This window comes from Coenobita brevimanus, chromosome 26 (genome assembly GCF_032717465.1).
Source record: "Coenobita brevimanus isolate Jiangsu-jjx chromosome 26, ASM3271746v2, whole genome shotgun sequence".
In the NCBI taxonomy this organism is placed as follows: domain Eukaryota; kingdom Metazoa; phylum Arthropoda; class Malacostraca; order Decapoda; family Coenobitidae; genus Coenobita; species Coenobita brevimanus.
Window position 1 is genome coordinate 38,549,315 of NC_136979.1, and position 20,651 is coordinate 38,569,965.

The 20,651-nt window shown below is 41.9% G+C and overlaps 1 protein-coding gene across 1 annotated transcript in view; it reads left to right on the forward strand.

The window, feature by feature from the left end:
• The first annotated feature begins 4,599 nt into the window (after positions 1-4,599).
• Grip71 (WD repeat-containing protein Grip71) overlaps positions 4,600-20,651 on the forward strand; it is a 38,008-nt gene continuing 21,956 nt past the window's right edge. The window contains exons 1-5 of the mRNA XM_080268180.1: positions 4,600-4,771; positions 12,435-12,565; positions 12,977-13,096; positions 16,466-16,606; positions 19,339-19,568. Of these exons, the coding sequence (XP_080124306.1) occupies positions 4,669-4,771; positions 12,435-12,565; positions 12,977-13,096; positions 16,466-16,606; positions 19,339-19,568 (725 nt within the window). The 5' untranslated portion in view covers positions 4,600-4,668. The remainder of the gene's footprint in view (positions 4,772-12,434; positions 12,566-12,976; positions 13,097-16,465; positions 16,607-19,338; positions 19,569-20,651) is intronic.

Sequence of the window (20,651 nt, forward strand, 5' to 3'; positions counted from 1 at the left end):
TACTATAAATTTATTTTCAGAAATATATATTTAATGTGGAAATCGTATATTTAATTACTTTGGATTGCCGCTGATGACTGCCAGTAGCCAGCCATATTTAGCATTCTTCAAGTGCCTTGTTTACATTTGAAAGCTGGTCGTTTTACACGATTGAGGTTAGGTTAGGTTTGGTTAAATCGTTAATTTTCACATTGTTATGACACAAGATACACTGACGCTTCCAGTCAAAATGATGGTTTGTAAACAACACAGCCAGTTAATGAGATCGTCAGTAAACTTTGCTGCGGACACCCTGGCCACACCATTAACTGCCCAAAAATAGGTATATTTGCCTTGGGTAGACCTAATCTCCAAAACCGGCAAAATAAGGCAGTGTGGCAAAAAATGAGCAAAAATAAATCAGAACTCACATGAAAAAATGGGATACCTACAGTAAGTGGGTGGGGCTATACCCTCCCCCTCCCAGATCCCCCATAACATTAACATGACTGTCAGTAAGCCTAACCTAAAATATATATACAGGTACTGTATGTGTAAAATTTTCTGAGAGGTTACCAGGTACCATCTGACACATGACGTAGTTTCAGGATGAACATAACACCCCTAGAAAGACAAATTTTCAAAGGAAATATCACAGAGAAGACCCTCCAGATTTGAAGAGAAATGTTCTAAAACACACTAAAAATACTGTACCATGGAGCTGTAATAAGTTAAAATAAACAGATACCAAAGTGAAGTCCTTCCATAAACTGGAGATGGTATTGTTTAATTTTACTAGTACTTTGTTTTCACTCAGTTCTAAGTTTGATAGTGATGAGGAACTATCCACAGAGTGAAGTAGAAACTATGAACATAGTACATTGCAATACATACCAAATTTTGTTAAATCTTGAGAATTTTGGTAATATTATTTTGGATGGTTGAATCCTTTGGTTTTCAAAGGGTTTTTAGATTAGCTATATTACCAAATGAGGTGGTCTTCTCAGTGATTTTCCATTACAAATTCTGCATTTAGTTATTAGTACCAATATATATATACAGTATATATATATATATTGCCAGACGCCTCAATCCCGTTTGGGGTGGCCACAAACAAATCGCCTCCAAGTCGCCCTGTCCCCCGCCATTTCACTCCCCTACTCCCAACTCACACCCCCCTCTCTCATATACCTCTCCACCCCATCTCTCCATCTCATCCTCGGCCTCCCCCTCCACCTCACTCACATACACTCTCTTCGTCAGTCTTTGACCCTCCATCCTCTCCACATGGCCAAACCACCTCAGTGTGTTCCTCATAACGCTTCCTATCACATCCGCATCAACACCACAACGCTTCTTTATATCCTCATTCGTCAGCCTGTCTCTCCATGTGACTCCACAGGCTCCTCTTAAATAACTCATTTCCACGGCTCTCACTCTTGACTTGTGTCCTTCCAACAACGTCCAAGCTTCACTTCCGTACGTTAGAGTTGGTATCACAATACTGTCATGTAGTAACTTTTTCACTTCCATGCTCACTTCCCTGTTTCTTATCACTGCTTTCAAAGAACCAGCAACCTTTCTTCCCTGCTGTACCCTTTCAAGCACTTCACCCTCCATATTTATATATATACATATTTTATTTATAAATAAATATATGTATATATATATATATATATATATATATATATATAATAATTTGGTTTTACACCAGGTATCCCCAAAAGGCTAAGGCATTGCCCCTGGATAGAGGACTTTTGGACTGGAGCGTGTATGATTTTATGACCGGATGCCCTTCATGATGTCTACCAATGACCCTTCAGTGGAATTGATCCTCCAACCCTTCGGTCAGAGCAGAGCGCTAATGTGTATATATATATATATATATATGTATACTGTATATATATACAGTATATCTATCTATCTATTGCCAGACGCCTCAATCCCGCTTGGGGTGGCCACAAACAAATCACCTCCACGTTGCTCTGTCCCCTGCCATTTCACTCCCTGCTCCCAACTCACACCCCCCTCTCTCATATACCTCTCCACCCCATCCCTCCATCTCATCCTTGGCCTCCCCCTCCCTCTTCCCCCCTCCACCTCACTCACATACACTCTCCTCGTCAGTCTCTCACCCTCCATCCTCTCCACATGGCCAAACCACCTCAGTGTATTCCTCCTAATGCTTCCTATCACATCCACATCCACACCACAATGCTCCTTTATATCCCCATTTGTCAGCCTGTCTCTCCATGTGACTCCACAGACTCCTCTTAAATAACTCATTTCCACTTCTCTCACTCTTGACTTGTGTCCTTCCAACAACGTCCAAGCTTCGCTTCCATACGATAGAGCTGGTATCACAATACTGTCATGTAGTAACTTTTTCACTACCATATTCACTTCCCTGTTTGTTATCACTGCTTTCAAGGAACCAGCAACCTTTCTTCCCTGCTATACCCTTTCAAGCACTTCACCCTCCAAACTTCCATCCTTACTCATCACACTACCCAAGGACTTAAACTTACTCACATTTTCCAATTCCTCACCATCCAACCTTGCTGTACATTCACTGACTTCACCTCTCTCAAAGACTATTACTTTACTTTTCCCTGCATTCACCTTTAGATTCCGTTTCTTACACACTCTCCCAAACTCATCCACCAAGCCTTGCAGCTCCCCTTCGTCTTCACTCAACAACACAGTATCATCTGCAAACAACAGTACAGGGAGTTTCCAAACACTACCCTCTCTCACCAGGGCCACTCCAACATCCACTACCCTACCTTGTACCTCTTTTATTACCCCATCCATGTACAGATTGAACAACCATAGAGACATGACACATCCCTGTTTCGACCCAACTTTTAAAGAGAAAAATTCACTCAGTTCACCATCCACACGCACTGCAGCCTTAGCACCATCATACATACTGGTACTCTTCACAGCATTCAACAATTTCCCATCTACTCCATATATTCTTTATTTATATATATATATATATATATATATATATATGTGTGTGTGTGTGTGTGTGTGTGTGTGTGTGTGTGTGTGTGTGTGTGTGTGTGTGTGTGTGTGTGTGTGTGTATATATAGCACTACCATACTGTTTAACTTCCTTCACTATAGTATTATGATGTTAACCTCTTCAGCTGTGGGCATCTTCTCCAAAATGAATAATAGCAACTGAAGAAAAAAAAAAAAAAAAAGCCATGTGGGTTAAAGGTGTTGCCAGCTTGCCACAGATTTTTCACTTTTTTATATTTCTTTGCAAGATTGGAAGTTTAAAAGATCAGGTGCAGGAAAATTTACAGCAGAGAAGGAAGGCTGATGCAGTTCGTTCGTTCATTTAAAGATTTCCTGCACCTATAGTGCAGGCCAAGCCATACATTAGCCCGGTCAGTGGGGTGTGGGCTGATTTTAAAAATAGTTGCCCTGCACACATGCCCTGTCTTCTGTCTGGCTTTGTGGTGTGTGTGTGCTGATGCAGTGATAAGGAGTAGGGATGTGAGCATGGGAGAGGGAGATCACTGCATGAGAGTGTTGTGATACCCGCTCAAACATACAGGGTATGGTGCTTGGGCTTGAAACTTATTAGTGAAGGAAATGTACTTTATTCTAGATATACAGTACTCTGTACAGTAATTCCCCTTCATTGGAGTACAGTGTACTTTTTTTTTTTTTTTTTTTTTTTTTTTTTAACCAAATGTTAGCATTTAGTTGAGATAGCCTATAGCTTCTTTTAACTAAGGGTTGACTTTTCCAATTATTTAATTCATTCTAAGAAGGCTGAAGAACATGTTTTAGTCCTAGGTTTGTTTCCTACTTATATACGGTATACCATGGTGTGATCTAGTACTACTGGCTTTTGTAAAATATTGTTACCAGTGTTTATTTTTGCAAGGAGAGATTACTTCTAGAAGTTCTCAGCAGTTAATTAACAATTAAGGCATGTAGGGGATTACGCTGAACAATATTCATCATTCTGTTACAGGTAAAAGTGGTCATTTCTGCTCTAAATGGTCTCAGGATTTTGAGTGCCATCTGTCTATGGTGGCTTGAGGGACTCATAGTCCTATGTTCTACATAGCTACACCAGAACCCATGACCACACTTGTTTTGAACTTGAGCAAATCACATTCCAGCACCTGTATATAGACTCATTAAATGGTGAGTATTGGTTCCAAGGTTGTAATGTGTGAAAGTACATGTACAGTATACATTGTATACTGTACTGTATATTGTGTTGATGGTTAGGTGGACCACATAGCTTTAAGTACATGTCTTAGCCCATGTCCATAGGAGACTGCCAGTAAGGGTAAGTGCAGTTTATGACTGTCACTGCAGTTAATTGTCAGGCAAAATTAATTTGTCAGAAATTTTTGCTAATAATCGCACAGTAATTTTTTTATTCACTGCTGTACCTTTCCATTGCAGCCAAAGAAACAATTACAAAAGGCTGATTTATAAGTGTTGGTTATGCTCAGTATTTATTGCTGATCAGTTTACCATAATGATTATACCATAAACACAGTATAATTTCAGTGACTGCATGGCTCCTGACAGTTGAATTTTTCTTCCCAGGTATCTGCTGTAACAAGCATATGACACAGTATCCTTAGATATTAAAGCTTATAGAGAAGTTGATGCTTCTTATGCTCTTGCCTCATACCAGGGAAAGAGCTGAATGAGCAGGATGGGAGAGGAACTTCTAGCTACTGCAGGGGACACAATCAAACTATGGGACACAACCAGTTTCTCACTTTGCCAGGAAATTCCATTTGAGAATGGTGAGACTTTTTTATGTTAGTTCTTGTAAAGTTAGTTCAGGATACAGTGTGTGTGTGTGTGTGTGTGTGTGTGGAGAGGGACTCTGTTTAAAAGAGGCCAAACTGACTCTGTTTAAAAGAGGCCAAACTTTTTTTAACAGTGCATCAATGAGCCAGCATAGTGTGCCCACAAGGGAGCACTGTTTAGCAGCAGCTTTGAGCTTTAGTCTAACACTAGGGGGAGGCAGTGGCTCAGTTGGTAGAGAGGTGGCCTGCAGTCCTACTGGACCCAGGTTCAAATCTCTGGTGGGGCAGGGAACAGTATAAGGATTTTCATTTCATTAAATCAGACTTTACTGATCTACCAGAAGACCCGCTGACACGTCGTAAAAATACCCCTTCTAATACCAATACACCAAGCCTGTATGAGACAGCCCTAGCATGTATTCAATATGGCCAGTAGGTGTTAGCGCCGAAGTAGTGACATGTAGGGGTGTATGGTATGTCGGAGGACTACTGGGCCTTGATGGCAGGCTGTGAAGCCTATGCCCAGAGTCAGACACACACACACACACACACACACACACACACACACACACAAAGGCCACATCACACCACATCACTTAGTCAAGGTGCACACGTTTAAGTGAATGAGTGTTTAGTGCACTTGGTGATTTGTTGCAAGTTGAACAATTTATTCTCTTGAAGAGCAATGTGTTTGCATGAAATTCTGTTTCAGAATGGGGAAAACTTTTAGAGACTTTTCAGGTGTTGCAACAGGCTTATGGGGGGATTGTTTGAACCAAACTCAGTTTACAAGTGGTTCCAGCTGTTCAAATTAGGAGGAACATCCGCTGAAAATGATCTTAAATCTAGACTGCCTTCCACATCAGCAGATGATGATCGCATTGGGAAAGTGAAAATCGTGTCCTGGCTGTTCTTGAAGTTCCGAAGAAGGCGTTTGTAAAAGTTCATGCCACGCGATTTCTGCTGAAAAACAGAAGATGCATCGTGTTGTCACAAAATTTATGATGCATCTGCTGATGGATGAGCAAAAAGAGAACCATGTCTTAGTCAGTCAGAAGCTGGTGATTGTTCAAGTACTGATGAAAAATTCATAGTGGGTGATGAAACAAGTGTATAGCTACGACGCCAAAACAAAAAGGCATTTGGCAGTTGGTTGGAACATCATCATCGCAACCAAAAAAACACCTCAGAGTCACTCAGATGTGAAGGTGATGTCCTTACTGGTATTTATTGGAAGGGCATCGTTCATCACGAGTTTGTTCCACTTGGTTAAAGTCAGTAGAATTTTTCTTGGACATCCTGAAGTGTTTGAGGGGAGCAGTACGAAAGAAGAGGCCTGAGGCGTGGACAAGAAAAACCTGGATGCTGCACCATGACAGTGCACCTGCTCACACATCACTCCTTATTCGTGAACTTCCTCCAAACGAGACTTTTTTTTTTTTTTTTTTTTAATTTCTGTATTTGGTAGATTGACCAGAAAACACTACCAAAATTAGGAGAGGTACTGTACATACAGTGGTGCATGGGTTGGGTGTTTTTTTTTTTTTTTTTTTTTTTTTTTTTTAAATAATGGTTTTCTTGGTGTTTGGCATTACTTTGGATATTTCTGTGTGTATTTTAGTGTCTAAATATGGCAGATTGACCTTAAAACAGTGCCAAAATTTGGTGGGGAACTCTACATACTGTACATTGGTGTATAGGTCGTGTGTTTTTTGGTTTTCAGTGTTTTGTGTGTGTGTGTGTGTGTGTGTGTGTGTGTGTGTGTGTGTGTGTGTGTGTGGTTTTCTTGGTGTTTAGCATCACTGGATATTCCTATGTGTGTTTTGATGTCTAAATGTGGCAGATTGACCTGATAACAGTGCCAAAATTAGGAGGAGTATTGTACATACAGTGGTGTATAGGTAGATGTTTTTGGTTTTCAGTGTTTTTTTTTTTTGGGGGGGGTAATCCAGTGTATGTTTTGATGTCAAAATAATGGCAGAATGTCTGGAGAACATTGCCAAAATAAGGAGGGGTACTGTATATACAGTAGTGTGTAGGTAGGGTGTTTTTTGGTTTTCATTGTTTTTTCTGCATGGTTTTCTTGGTGTTTAACATTACTTTGGATATTCTTATGTGTATTTTGATGTCTTAATATGCCTGAATGACTGGAAAACACTGCCAGATTAAGCATAGGTACTGTACAAATAAATTAGATATTGGTTGGAGGTGGGTATAGGTAGGTTCTGGGTATGTTAGGGGAATAGTGTTCATTTTCCGGATGTTACCAGCTTGCCACTACCTGGACATGCCTTTGGCTCTATTATGTCCGGATAAATGAGGGATTACCTTATATACAGTAATCTCTCATTTTTCCGGATGTGCAGTATCCCGACCTGTTTGTTATCCAGACATTGGGCCTTGGCTGTATTAAAACATTGTCCGAATTTACTTGCTATTATCTTGACATAAAAGTTCCCAAGAACTTTGGCCGGCCAGCTGACATGTTCAAACACTCAGTATCTTGGCCGCTGGGCTCAAGCCACAGGCAGAAAGTAGGGCATAACCCACAACCAGAGCTAAAATGTCCGTCTGCCTCTGTACTGAATGGTCAAAGTTGGATCACTCTCAAGAACCTCCAGCACCCGAGTAATACAAATTCAACCCACAAGTGGTGTCAGAATGTCCGTACGCATCCCCACCAAATGTCTGAAGTCACCCAACCACCTGGCTAAGTCTTTCCCTAACTGCCACCGACAGTGTAACATAAACTGCAGCCACAAGTATATGTTCGGTGACAGTGGCTGTCTGCCTCTCTGCCGAATGTCCAAAGTCGCATGGGCACCGGGAGTTGTGTTTCCGCGTGACCACTGCGTGTCTAACAGACCGCAAGCCGCGACAACGAGTAAATGTATGGTAAAAGTGCCTGTCCACCTTGTGACAGAAGGTTGAAAATCCTGCCCACAGCCTTGCTTCCCCGCACCTTCCTCCTTCCCTCCTGTAAACAGTGCCAAAATTAAGAGGGGTACTGTATATACAGTAGTGTATAGGTAGGGTGTTTTGGGTTATCAGTGTTTTTTTTTTTAATGGTTTGCTTGGAAACGTGCTCCCTACGTGTCAACAAGTGGGTTGATGGAGGGTTAGTGCCCCTCCCTGTAAAACCAATAACTCAAAGTCAAATGACCACCCCTTACGGGATTATGGCGTCTGGCAGTAGATAGATAGAGAGAGATTGCTTGGTGTTTAGCATTACTTTGGATATTCCTTTGTGTGTTTAGATGTCTAAATATCGCAGATTGACCTGAGAACAGTGCCAAAATTAGGAGGGATACTGTACACATAGTAGTGTATAGGTAGTGTTATTTGGTTTTCAGTGGTTTATTTTGCATGGTTTATTTGGTGTTTAGCATTACTTTGGATATTCCTATGTGTGTTTTGATGTCTAAATATGGCAGATTGAACTGAAAACAGTGACAAAATTAGGTGGGGTACTGTACATACGGTAGTGAATAGGTAGTTTTTTGTTTTTGTTTTTTTTTTTATGGTGGACGGGTAGGTTCAGCTGGCTGCAGAGGACACGTGATTCAAACTTAGCCAATCACTCACAGACGATACTTCGCAGGACCCATCGTAAAACTGGGGGTAGGCCTACAATAGGCAGGGTAGGGTGATATTTCTAACCCCATCGCAAATCTGTGGTATTGCCTAGCTTTGTATCATATAGCAGAGTGTCCCTGAGGGTAACCCTGGTTTATGATTGGATGCGTTAATAAAAACTCATCACTGAGCAGGGTATCCCTGAGGGCTATCCCGTTTTACAATGGGATGCATTAAGAAAAACCCATCGCTAGGTGGGGTATCATATTGTGGGGTATCCCTGAGGGCTATCCCAGTTTTGTGATGGGATGCATGAAGAAAAAAACCATCACTAGGTGGGGTATTGTAAAGCAGGGTATCCCTGAGGGCTACCCCAGTTTTACACTGGGATGGATTTAAAAAAAAAACACTAGGTTGGATATCGTATAGTGGGATAGATTTAACATGTTAAGTATTGGGATGTGTTTTTGAGCTTTGGGATTCCTCCCTAACCAAGTCATAAACCCACTCAAATGAGTCCAAAAACAAGTTTATAATCAGTCTAAATGGCTTAACATCTTTAACCCCTATCTTCCGGGTGATGTCTATACACGTCACAATTGGGGTGCTTCATGGCCGCCGGGTAGTAGCTGTACACCCAAGTGTCTTGCTGCCACCATTTGAACCGTTCGGCATTTCATCTTGACTCCAAAGAGTAGGAAGGGAGTCCCTCCATAGCACACAGACGAAAGTCAGTCTGTCCCATGCTTTTGCCAGGTGTACAGTGATGTCTTCAGGTTCCTGTTTGTCTGATTCCATCCGTGCCACATGTAGCCAATTGCATCATCCACCCCTGCCAAGCTTCTTTCCAAGGATACTAGAAAAGGGCTCAGTGATAGTGCCATAAGGCATGCCTTGGATGCAACAGTGTCTGGTTTTTCTAGTAGTGGAGAAGTTATCACTTTGAGAGCTAAGCCATAGTCAGCATTGCGGGCAGATGCACGAACGTGTCCTGCTGTCCTGCCGAAAATTAGTTCTCATCCTCACATCATTACTTCTCAGCGCAACAACCTACAGACCTGGGGATTCTTTTGATTCGCAAGAGGAAGAGTTGTTGAGTAATATAATCTTTAATTTGTTTCCTCAAGTGCTGTACTTTCCAAGATAATAAGGTTTGAAAACAAACAATTTCCGGGAAACTGCCCGGAGTGAGGTGACAACTGTATTATAAATAGCCTGGCATTTGGGGGCTAAAAGAAGCTAACATAAGATTAAAATCTGTTAATAACTCACCAAAGCCAACAAATAAAATCTGAAAATCATAAAAAATAGGTCAGAAAATATCAAACAGCCTTCATCATATACTTCTTTTAAGCCTGTTTCTGGTCCTGGTCATCATCCTAGCTATTTCCCTTGAGGCTGACGGATGTGTGGTGCTATGTAGCACTCACTCATCCTCCTCAAAACCCTCAAACCCCATCTCCGGGGAAGGGTCAGAGGGAGGGGAAGGCTGGCAAGATGGGGTGATGGTAGTGGGAGACTGATGTGATGGTTCAGAGGGTGGTGATGGAAGCCGATGCGATGGCTCATGAGGTGTCAGTGGGGTGCAGTTCTCATTGCAAAACCGGGGGTAGGCTCACGATAGGCAGAATAGGGTGGTATTTCTACCCCCAAGTCTGGAGTATCTTGTAGCTGGGTATTGTATAACGGAGTACCCCTGTGTGTGTGTGTGTTTGTGTGTGTGTGTGTGTGTGTACAGTATATGTATGTATGTGTGTATGTATGTATATATACAGTAATACCTAGATATACGATACCCCTAGATGCTATACCCCGGCTTAACGATGGGGGTAGAAATACCACCAAACCGTGCCTAACGATGGGTTTTTATTTTTTTTACCAATTTTGATGATATTTTAGACTAAAATTTTGTGTTTAGGTTGATTTTCAAACTGTTTTTAGACTTAGATTAATGTGTTTTAGACATGGGTGGGGTGAACATTGTCGTTTTGGGGTAAACTTTACTAAGCTTGATTTTTTTTTAGACATATTTGACGATTTTCATATTTTATTTGTTGGTTTTAGTGACATATTTACAGGTTTTAGGCTTAGGTTATCATTCTTGACAGCTGCTAGGCCATTTAGATTGGCTTTAAACTTGTTTTTGGGCTCATTTGGGTGGGTTTTGGGAAACCCAAGGCTGGTAAATGGTCCACATTGAAATACATGTTAAAAGTGCCCCGATATACGATACCCTCCTAATGATGGGGTTTTACCTAACCCATTACATCATTAAACTGGGGTATACCTGTATATATATATATATATATATATATATATATATATATATATATACAGTGCTCGTCAGAAGTATTCAGCGTTGTCCGCCGGGCGCGCAATACTTATGGCCCAAAAAGAATCACCCATTTTGGGGGGTAAGAATTGAGCCACAAGTTTGAGCTCCGAGCATGACGTCACGGTAGCCTGAGGCCTTCTGATGCGCTGGTTGGTTCCCGCCTCAGTCGCCCACGGGCTGCCTGAGAGAGAGGAACTCCGCCGAGTGTCCCTCTCAAATTGCGCCATTTTTTACCGAGTGTCCCGCAGTGTTTTGGCCCTCAAAACTTTGTTATGGCACCTACCCCAGAACTATAGAGAGAAAAAATATCCCAGATCATTGCTCTAAAGGAGGCAGGCCACCAGACAAAGGAAATTAGTGAATTGGTTGGTGTGGCACGATCGACAGTGCGTCGTTGGTGTGCGCGGTTTCGGGAGGAAAACAGTGGTGAAGTTCCCACAAAGAAACCGAGGTCTGGTAGGCCTAGGAGAACTTCCCCAAGGTCTGTTAATGTTTTAAAACGTGCAGTGGAGTTTAATCCTTGTGTGAGTGCAAGGAAAATTAAGGAGAGCAACCCAGAAGTGTTTGGTGAGGTGTCAGTGAGAACAGTGTCTCGTAGGGTGCATGAGCTTGGTTACACAAGTCACAGGCCTGTGAAAAAGCCTCTTCTCTCTAGCAGCCAGAGAATTCGTAGGCTTGCCTTTGCTAATAAATATCTAAATTGGGGTGAGGAGCAATGGTTGTCAGTGTTGTGGTCTGATGAGGCAACGTTTAGTGTTACCTGTAACAGAGGAGCATGCAAAGGTAGTGACCCACTTGACCCACGGTATGTAGAAAGCACAGTTAAACATCCTGATTCACTCATGGTATGGGGTTGTTTTTCAGGGAAGGGTTTGGGGAAGCTTGTTGTACTTCCCAAGAACCTCAGAGTGAATCAGGATGTTTACCTGGAGCTTCTGTGTGATCATTTACCAGACTCCTTCGAGCTAACAGGTGCACGAGTGTTTCAGCAGGACGGTGCACCTGCTCACAAGGCCAAATCGGTCACCAATTGGCTTCGTGACTGCGAGGTATCATTCATGACAGACTGGCCAGGAAATAGCCCAGACCTCAACCCGATTGAAAACCTCTGGTACCTCGTAAAGAAGAGTCTCCAAGGGAAGGACGTGAGCTCTTTGCCTAAGCTGGAAGCCGCCATTCGTGACTCCTGGGACAAAATACCCCTCCAGCACCTCAGGAGCCTCGCCCTTTCACTTCCAAGACGTCTCAGGTCCGTGAAGAAACGTAAAGGCTACCCTACGAAGCACTAAAGGTAAATAAAATGCATTATTTATATGTTTTTTCAATGTTGAAAGGTTTGTTTCTCAGGAGGGACGCAGGGCACCCCATACTTCTGACGAGCACTGTATATACACACAGTACAATATATAGTTTATATCCAAGGGGTGGTTGGGGTTTATTGCTCACATAATGCCACTCAGGGATGAGTGAGGGTCGTTACTCATCTTAAATGTCAGGACCAACTTGCCTAGCCCCGGGCTTCTATGCTCCTCATGGGGCAACACAGGACTAGATGATGTTTGTATGTATGTACTATATATATGTGTGTGTGTGTTGTATGTATGTAGACTTTATACCATACCCACTGAAATAGTGGGACTTGGTAGTGGGGACGGTTGTGATGACTGCACATGCAAACATTAAAAGTACCTAATGCAGCTATACGAGCCCCACTGAATTTATCATATCTTTTTCTGTGACTTCTAGGACGTGTACGAGGACTGACATGGAACCAGGATGGACAGTGTTTAGCCAGCCTAGGAGAGACTGGAGAAGAGATATTGCTTTCTGCCATCAAGTCTAAATCTGCCACGAACATTGGGGTTGTGCGTGGTGTGGTGAGTTGATGAACCACTATTATGCTTCATTATGCAAAATTTCAACTGAAGGCCCACCTGAATTTCGAAGTGTAGTTTCTGATGATTGTATGATTTCCTCAAGAAATAAAATGTACATGATATATAGTACAGATACCATAAAAATATATATAGGTATCCTGACCCAGGGTTTGCATCAGTTATTCTTCCTGCACTATACTAAAGCTTGATGTTGAACATTCATTTTTGTAATACAGTATGACTAAGCTTCATGTACATTATAGTTAATGTATTAAATTTATAAAGACCTTTATTAGCACCATTTTTCTGCTGTGCAATATATAGTTATTGTATGTATTCATTCTGTAATTTAATATCATCATGCTGGATATCGGTACCTTAAAGTACTGGTATTTATATCATTTTAATCAGGAGGCACCATCCTGCATCAAGTTCGCCAGCCGTGTCCCTCACTACCTGGGTGTTGGCACACACACAGGGACAGTTGCCATCTGGAATGTCAAATCTCAGGCTAAGAAAAAGGCCTTTTCTGTAAGTGTGACTTTTTAAGCTCATATATATATATATATATATATATATATATATATATATATATACTATCTATCTATCTATTGCATACTATCTATCTATCTATCTATCTATTGCCAGACGCCATAATCCCGTAAGGGGTGGCCATTTGACTTTGAGTTAGTTGTTTTACAGGGAGGGGCACTAACCCTCCACCAACCCACTTGTTGACACGTAGGGAGCACGTATGGTTTGGTTATATGGTTACCACCCAGTGTTGTAAATGGTTTCTTGGCTTACAGGAAACCATTTGGCTTGTCACTCAATGTAAAGCCACCTGTAAAGGAAAGAAAAGCAATAAGAAGTGACAGGAAAGATGAGGGAAATAGGAAGAGAGGAGGACAGGCACAGAAAAAGAATGATAAAGGCTAAGCAAGAGGTAGACAGCACTACATCGAGTGAGTGGATGATGCAGTATATATATATATATATATATATATATATATATATATATCATCGTCCGGACCTCCTTTCCCACCCATGGGCAGGGTGAGGAGTACCAATATCCAGACAGCCCAAATTTCCCCAGTCCAATGGGCCACACTTCCATTCACTCATCACTCAAGCCTCTGGAATCCTGGCTCTATCGGATTTACCAAAAAACATTCACAATGTTCTGTAGCTTCACAGATATATATATATATATTTATATATATATATTCACTCTCATCTCAAATGCCAGGACCAGCTTGCCTAACCCCAGACTCCTACTCTCTTCACGGGACAACGTAGGATTGGATGATGGATGGATATATATATATATATATATATACAGTATATATATACACATACATACTGTAGACACATGATATCAGATGCTTCCTTCTGGCAACTCTACATCAAGTGATGGTAAACACAGAACCAAGAAGTGGATGCTTGGTGATGTTGTGGATTATGGCACTTTAACCAGATGTAGCCCATGTTTAAGTCCAAAAGATGTCTGGCATTTATTACTCGTGCACTGCCCGTCAGGTGAGTAATCAGTCATTTGCCATAAATGGCTGGACTTGTCAGCACAAGACCAGGCCCCCAAACTCATGATTTGATAATAATTGTTTGTTTGAGGGGTGGATAGGAAATAGCATATTTTGCAGTATCCTTTCTTAATTTTGCATGGAGGAGTGCATGACAGGAGTTTGTCCCATCCCCCTCCGACTTGGTAATCATAGAATTGATTCATGATACATAATAAGAAACACATTTAATGCCTTATGGACCCTATTTCACCCCCACCTGTGGGTGGAAAGAAGAGGCAAAATAATCATGTTATTTGGAACTCATTTTTTCAGTTTTTATTTCACATTGCTTGGGAGATGCAAGACTTGAGGTGTGATCAGGATTTATTATTTTGTGAATGATGGTATTGTTTGTTTTGTTTTGTTTTGTTTATAAAGGTTCCAACATGCTTGCATATTTTGACCTTGGTCACTTAATGGCGACTCCCCATGCTGCTAGATCTCTGGCAGTCCCAAATCCCTGTGGTCACACTGTATGACTGTGTCCTAGATCTTTTCAGTCTCTCTCACAACCCTACCCTCAACATTCACACTTATCACTTTCTGCACCCATTGTCATCTCCTATCCTCTCCACAGTCTCAAACCATCTCAATCTACCCCTCCTCATTAAACACCAGTACACTCCAGTCCCATCCTTCCTTTTAATTCCTCCGCTGTAAACTTAGCCCCTCCAGGCCTTGCATTCAATAACTCACTACTCATTCACCTAATCATTGTCATGTCTGTACATTTGAGCTTACAGGTATTCTCTTCCTTAACTGCCCAGGCCTTACTACCATAGCATTACACTCCTAACATGCCACATACAAAAATCCCATAGCACAGAGGGAGAAACCTCTCAATATCAGTAGAGGCAACAGCTCCCTGAATTTCTTCCAACCATTCCTCACTCAGGCCACAGAGCTAGCTCCAGCCCCACCTCCAGCACATAACAGGCTCCCTTCCATCCATTCAGACCCCAAAGTTAAAAAAAAAGGGGGGGGGGGACTTACATGCAAGATCAGTCCTTTCACATCAGTCACTCTCCATGTGCTCTCCCCAGCACACTGCACACATGAGATTAGCATTATGCCACAGTCTACCTTTAATACCACTGCATCTCTTGTGCACCCACCTATCACAAATATTGCACGGCATGGAATTACTGCCCACGCCCTTGTTGCAAACCGCACATGGTCACTCTCCCTCCTCTTTGACAGTACTGCCATCACCCTTAGATACCATCACTTTTGTTTTATCTTCATTTACTTTCAAGCCTTTGTGCCACATACCATCTCTCCACTTCCTAAATCTTTCCTCCACCTCACTTTCATTCTCTGCAGTCAACACCAAATCATCAACCTACAACATCTCCTGCGGGAGTTCATTTCTGAAGTCACGTGAGAAGCCTTCAGGCACCATGATAAACAGTAAGGGACTTACGACTGCCCCGTGATGCATGCCAGCATTAACTCATCACTAAAGCCTCCATTCACTCTTGCCTGGGTGCGAGCATCCACGTACATAGCCATAACCACTCTAACCAGCCACCCGATCTCAACCTTACTCATAGCCCACTTCACCACCTCCCTAGGGATTCTGTCAAGGCCTTCTCCTTGGAAAACGAGGAAGATGGCTGACTATGGTAATTGAATACTGTATGTTTGAAAGTGAGATATGGAAGTTGAAGCATAAGAACTGATAAGGTATGTAAAAGTGAATAAAGGGTTGTAGTTGTAACCCCAGGCTCATTTGAATGCAAACTTGTGGAGTGAAGACTGTAGTTGCCTTTCAGTACACCATCATCCTTTTGGGAGATAGGGAAGGAGTTGAAGGATATTTGTATAGGTGGGCACAGGGGCTCCCTGGCAATATTGGTGCCACCACATATAGGCATCTCTTTCCAACTGCAGTGGATGAAGTGTGTATAGAGATTTACTTAACATGGGTTGTACCCCCTTTTTAACCAGACAGATGGATATATCCCACATGTATTGTTAATCCTCCCACCTGCACACACACACACACACACACACATATATATGGCAGTCTGTGTAATATAACTCTTACAAGCATTGTTAGATTCTTTGGGGGGAGGGGGCTGAGCCAAGAATTGTTCAGGATTGCATGGTAATTAGATGGATAGATAATCTGCTTCAGTAGAACCTCAGTTGATTACTGTATTCTCCTTTTATTGGTTCCATGTCTTTAACCAGCTCATTATTAATGGGAGGTAATGTTAGGTTGATGATAATGGATCCTACACACCCTTTTATAATATATAAAAGAAACTATATACACAGTATATGATTTGTTAATATTATTTTGAATTTATAGGTGACAGATGGGGCAATATCAAGAATATGCTTCAGTCATAATGACTCGCACATCACAGTGGCCACTAAGAAGGGGGCTCTGTACTCCCTGTCAGTGGTCAACAATGCAGCAGCTGGGCCTTTCACTGTCTTTGAAAACCAGGTTTGACAAGTCACTGTTATGATAGTGCCTCTTCAGATAGCTTTAGTGTTAACCTCTTAAAGCATGTGCATGCTTTTCTGATATACAGTATTCCATAGTGATGAAAAATTGTCAGATTGTATCAGATTGGACAATCAGCATACATACTAGGTTTCTGTTTGTGCAGTTTTTACTGCAAAGATTAATGTAACTCAAAATCCGGAGTTGAATGGCTGCAAGCATTGCAACGCTCATCTCTCTTGCAGTATGAAAATCTGATATTAATAGTGTCAGAATGCTTTTAATTGTTCAGAAATGTTGTTGTTGCCCAAGATTCATCTGAAATATGAACCCAATGGACTGCAGGCTGAAGTTGTCCCATTCCTCCTCCTCCTCCTGCTATTGTGCAGTTCAAACATGTTCCCCGGTGCGCTTCACTTGCGAGTGATTTAACAACCAAATTGTGTGAACATCAATGTGAAAGTAAATAGGTCTGTGTATAAGAGTCTTAAACATGTTTTCCCCATGTTAAGTATAAAAATAGTTTGCATGCAAAAGTTTTTGAGCATGTTAAAGGTGTAAATCATTCACCTGTCCAGGTGTTTTGTTTTCACTCTTTAGTTTCCCTGCTTGTTATTTTGATATTTGCCATCATTTTATAATGTGTTTTTCCCACAGCTCAGGGTAAGTTAGAACAGTGTCATTACCTTTCTTACTAGTAAAGGATGTTAGTATATTGAAAGTGTTTTCACCACTAGAACTTTCATTGTTTTGACTGTTTTCCCACCATCGGCTGTTTACATTTGGCGCCATAAGGTCAGACTACTGTATAATTGGTTGCTGGCTGTTTTGGTGGAAATAATTAGCATTGTTTTGTGTATAGGGATACAACTATGTGTTAACTGTGTGTATGTTGCTTCAGTAAAATAGTTTGTACACTGTATAAGCAATTGTTTGCTGAGTGAAGCTAGGTTCAATTTTGATTTTCCCCGCCATTGTATTATTTTTTCAGTGAATGATTTTATGACATATTTCTGTATTTCATGGTAAGTTAGGTAACATCATAGTAGATTTTCTATTCTTTTTTCATCGATAAAGGAAGGTAGTACAGTAATCTCTCATTTATCCAATCGCTCAGTATCTGGACGTATTCATTATCCAGACACTGGACCTTGGCTGTATTAACCCGTACCCTCCCTTTTTTTCGAGCCTCCCCACCTCCTGAAAACCCGATTTATTTATTTATTTATTTATTACTATTATTATTTTTTTTTTTTTTCTCAAACATTCCTTTTTGGTGAGAAACTAGTGAAAATCACCAAGAAAGCTGCTTCCATCATCCTTAAGTGCACCTAAGGTGGGTCTCCCCACACCTCAGCCAGGTGTTCTGTGGCCCGCTGCTCCATTTTTTACAGTGGGAAGGAGGAGGGTAACTAATCAAAACCAACCTAAATACATATATATATACATTTGCTTGCTACAAAAGTACATATACAGCAACAATATATATATATATATATATATATATATATATATTTATATAAATGAGTGAAAATAATGTAGGTTCATAATGGTACTACCTATAAATTGCCAATTTCTGGCACACTTGACTAGCTGATACTGTTGTTTCCACCAACATACACTAGAGGAAGGTCTCACGCATCTGCCTGCCATGAATCACCCGTGAAATTTGAGAAATGTGCACGCAATGTGCCTTGCAATTGCAAATCGTACGGCGTACAACGACAGGTCTACGGTGGCTCCTATGGACCGTCGTACAACGTACGATGACAGGAGGGTATGGGGTAAACCATTATTATTATATATTTTTTTTATGCGAGGAAGAAGGAATCAAAGGCCAGGAGCCTGCAAACCGTTCCTTCCAAGAAAAAAACAAAAATAATATGAAAAAGAACCAAATTCAGGGTCCGTTCATTTCGAGATGTCTGGACACACTGCGTTTGAAAGACTGGAGATCATAGGAAGTAGGAAATACAGACAGAGGGAGACAGTTCCAGAGCTGACCTGTTGCATAAATGAAGGCCTGGGAGTAATGGTTAACTCGTGGTTTAGAGAGTTGGACAGAAAAAGGATGAGAATTTGTAGGTAGATCGGTGCTACATTCCCATCAAAGAGGTGGAGGGATGCAAGCAGACAGTTCAGAGGAGAAGTGACCATTGAAGTACTGATAGAAAAGAGATAAAGATGCAACATTGCGGCGAAGAGACAGAGGTTCAAGGGAGCCAGTAAGAGGAGGAGAGTTAATGAGACGAAAAGCCTTTGACTCCACCCTATTGAGAAGAGCTGTATGTGGGGAACCTCCCCACACATAAGAATTGTACTCCACACAGGGGTGAATAAAACCCGTGTATAAAGTCAACAATCATGCAGGAGCAAAGAAGGTACGGAGTCAGCATAGCACACCTAATCTCTTGGAAGCAGATGTTACAAGAGATATGATATTTCGAAGATAAGTCCCAAGAGAATGAAACCCCAAGTATGTTTAGGGATAATGTGGGATTGAGCTGTGAAAAATACTAAATTCCAGTGGTAGGTAAAGGAAAGCTCCTTCCCCCCCCTCCCCCCCTCCCCAACTTAGCCAACATCATGGCTCTGTTAATTGATTTAGTTTACCAGTATTTTTGGAGGGGTGGGGGGGGGGAGTGACTCTGTTATAAACAACTAATGTAAGAAAATATAGCTATGTTTATATTTAGGATACTGTACTAGATAATGCGCATAATCTTTTGCAGGATGTGACAGGTCTGTCATACAACCACATAAAGAAATCACTGGTGGGTTGCTGTTCTGAAGTGGGTGGAGTGGCACTGTTTGACACCTATGCCAGGAAGGTGGTCCACTCGTTCCCACAGGCCCATGCTGCACCTGCTGCTGCCATTGCATTCTCACCTGTGAATGAATTCCTCATGGTCTCAGTTGGTTATGACAAGAAATTTGCTTGCTTTAGTGTGCAGACCAAGGAGTGAGTATTCAGTTTACATATACTGTATATAATTTTTGTTTTTGAGGGCTCCAGCATGCTTGCATGCATCGGCCTAGGTCACCTAATGGCGGCTGTCCATGCTGCTCGATCTCTGGCACCTTCCCTATTTAGTCCCTTAACCCTGATGCCACACTAAGTGACCTCATCCCAGGTCTTTTTCGGTCTACCTCTCACTACCCTACCCCCAGCATGAACACTTCTCACTTTCTGCACTCAGTTATCATCCCCTATCCTCTCCACATGCCCAAACCAACTCAATTTACCTCTCCTTAGCACAAAACCAGTACACTCCAGTCCCATCCTTCCTCTCAACTCTTCCATCGTAAACCTAACCCCCCCTCCCCAGGCCTTGCACTCAAGGATGCACTGCACATCCACCTAATGTTTGCATTTCTGCATGTTTTATCATGAAAATATCCTCTTCCTTTACTGCCCAGGTCTCACTGCCATACAGCATTACACTTCTAACACATGCTGTATACAAAGATCCCGTATCATGGAGGGAGAGCCCTCTCAGTGTCAGGAGAGGCAACAGCTCCCTGAACTTCTTTCAACCACTCCTCACTTTAGCCAAAGAGCTAGCTCCTGTCTCACCTCCAGCACATAACATGTCTCTCTCCATCCATCATCCAGTCCTACGTTGCCCCATGAGGAGCGTAGGAGCCCGGGGCTGGGCAAGTTGGTCCTGGCATTTAAGATGAGACTGACCAGCCTCACTCATCCCTGAGTGGCATAACGTGAGCAATAAACCCCATATCATGTCTCCCAAATAACAAAACTCAGCCACACACTCAAGAGACTCATCAACAAGTTCAATCATTTCATGCCTAGCAATATCCACCTACTCTCCCCAACACACTGCACACATGAAATCATCATTATCTCTCAGTCTGCCTCTAATACCACTATATGTCTTATGCACCCACGTATCACAAACAATGCACAAGATGGAATTACTTCCCATGCCCTTGTGACAAATTCCACATGGCCACTCTCCCTCTTCTTTGACAGTACCACTCCCAGCCCTAGATACCATCACTTTTTTTTATCTGCATTTACTCT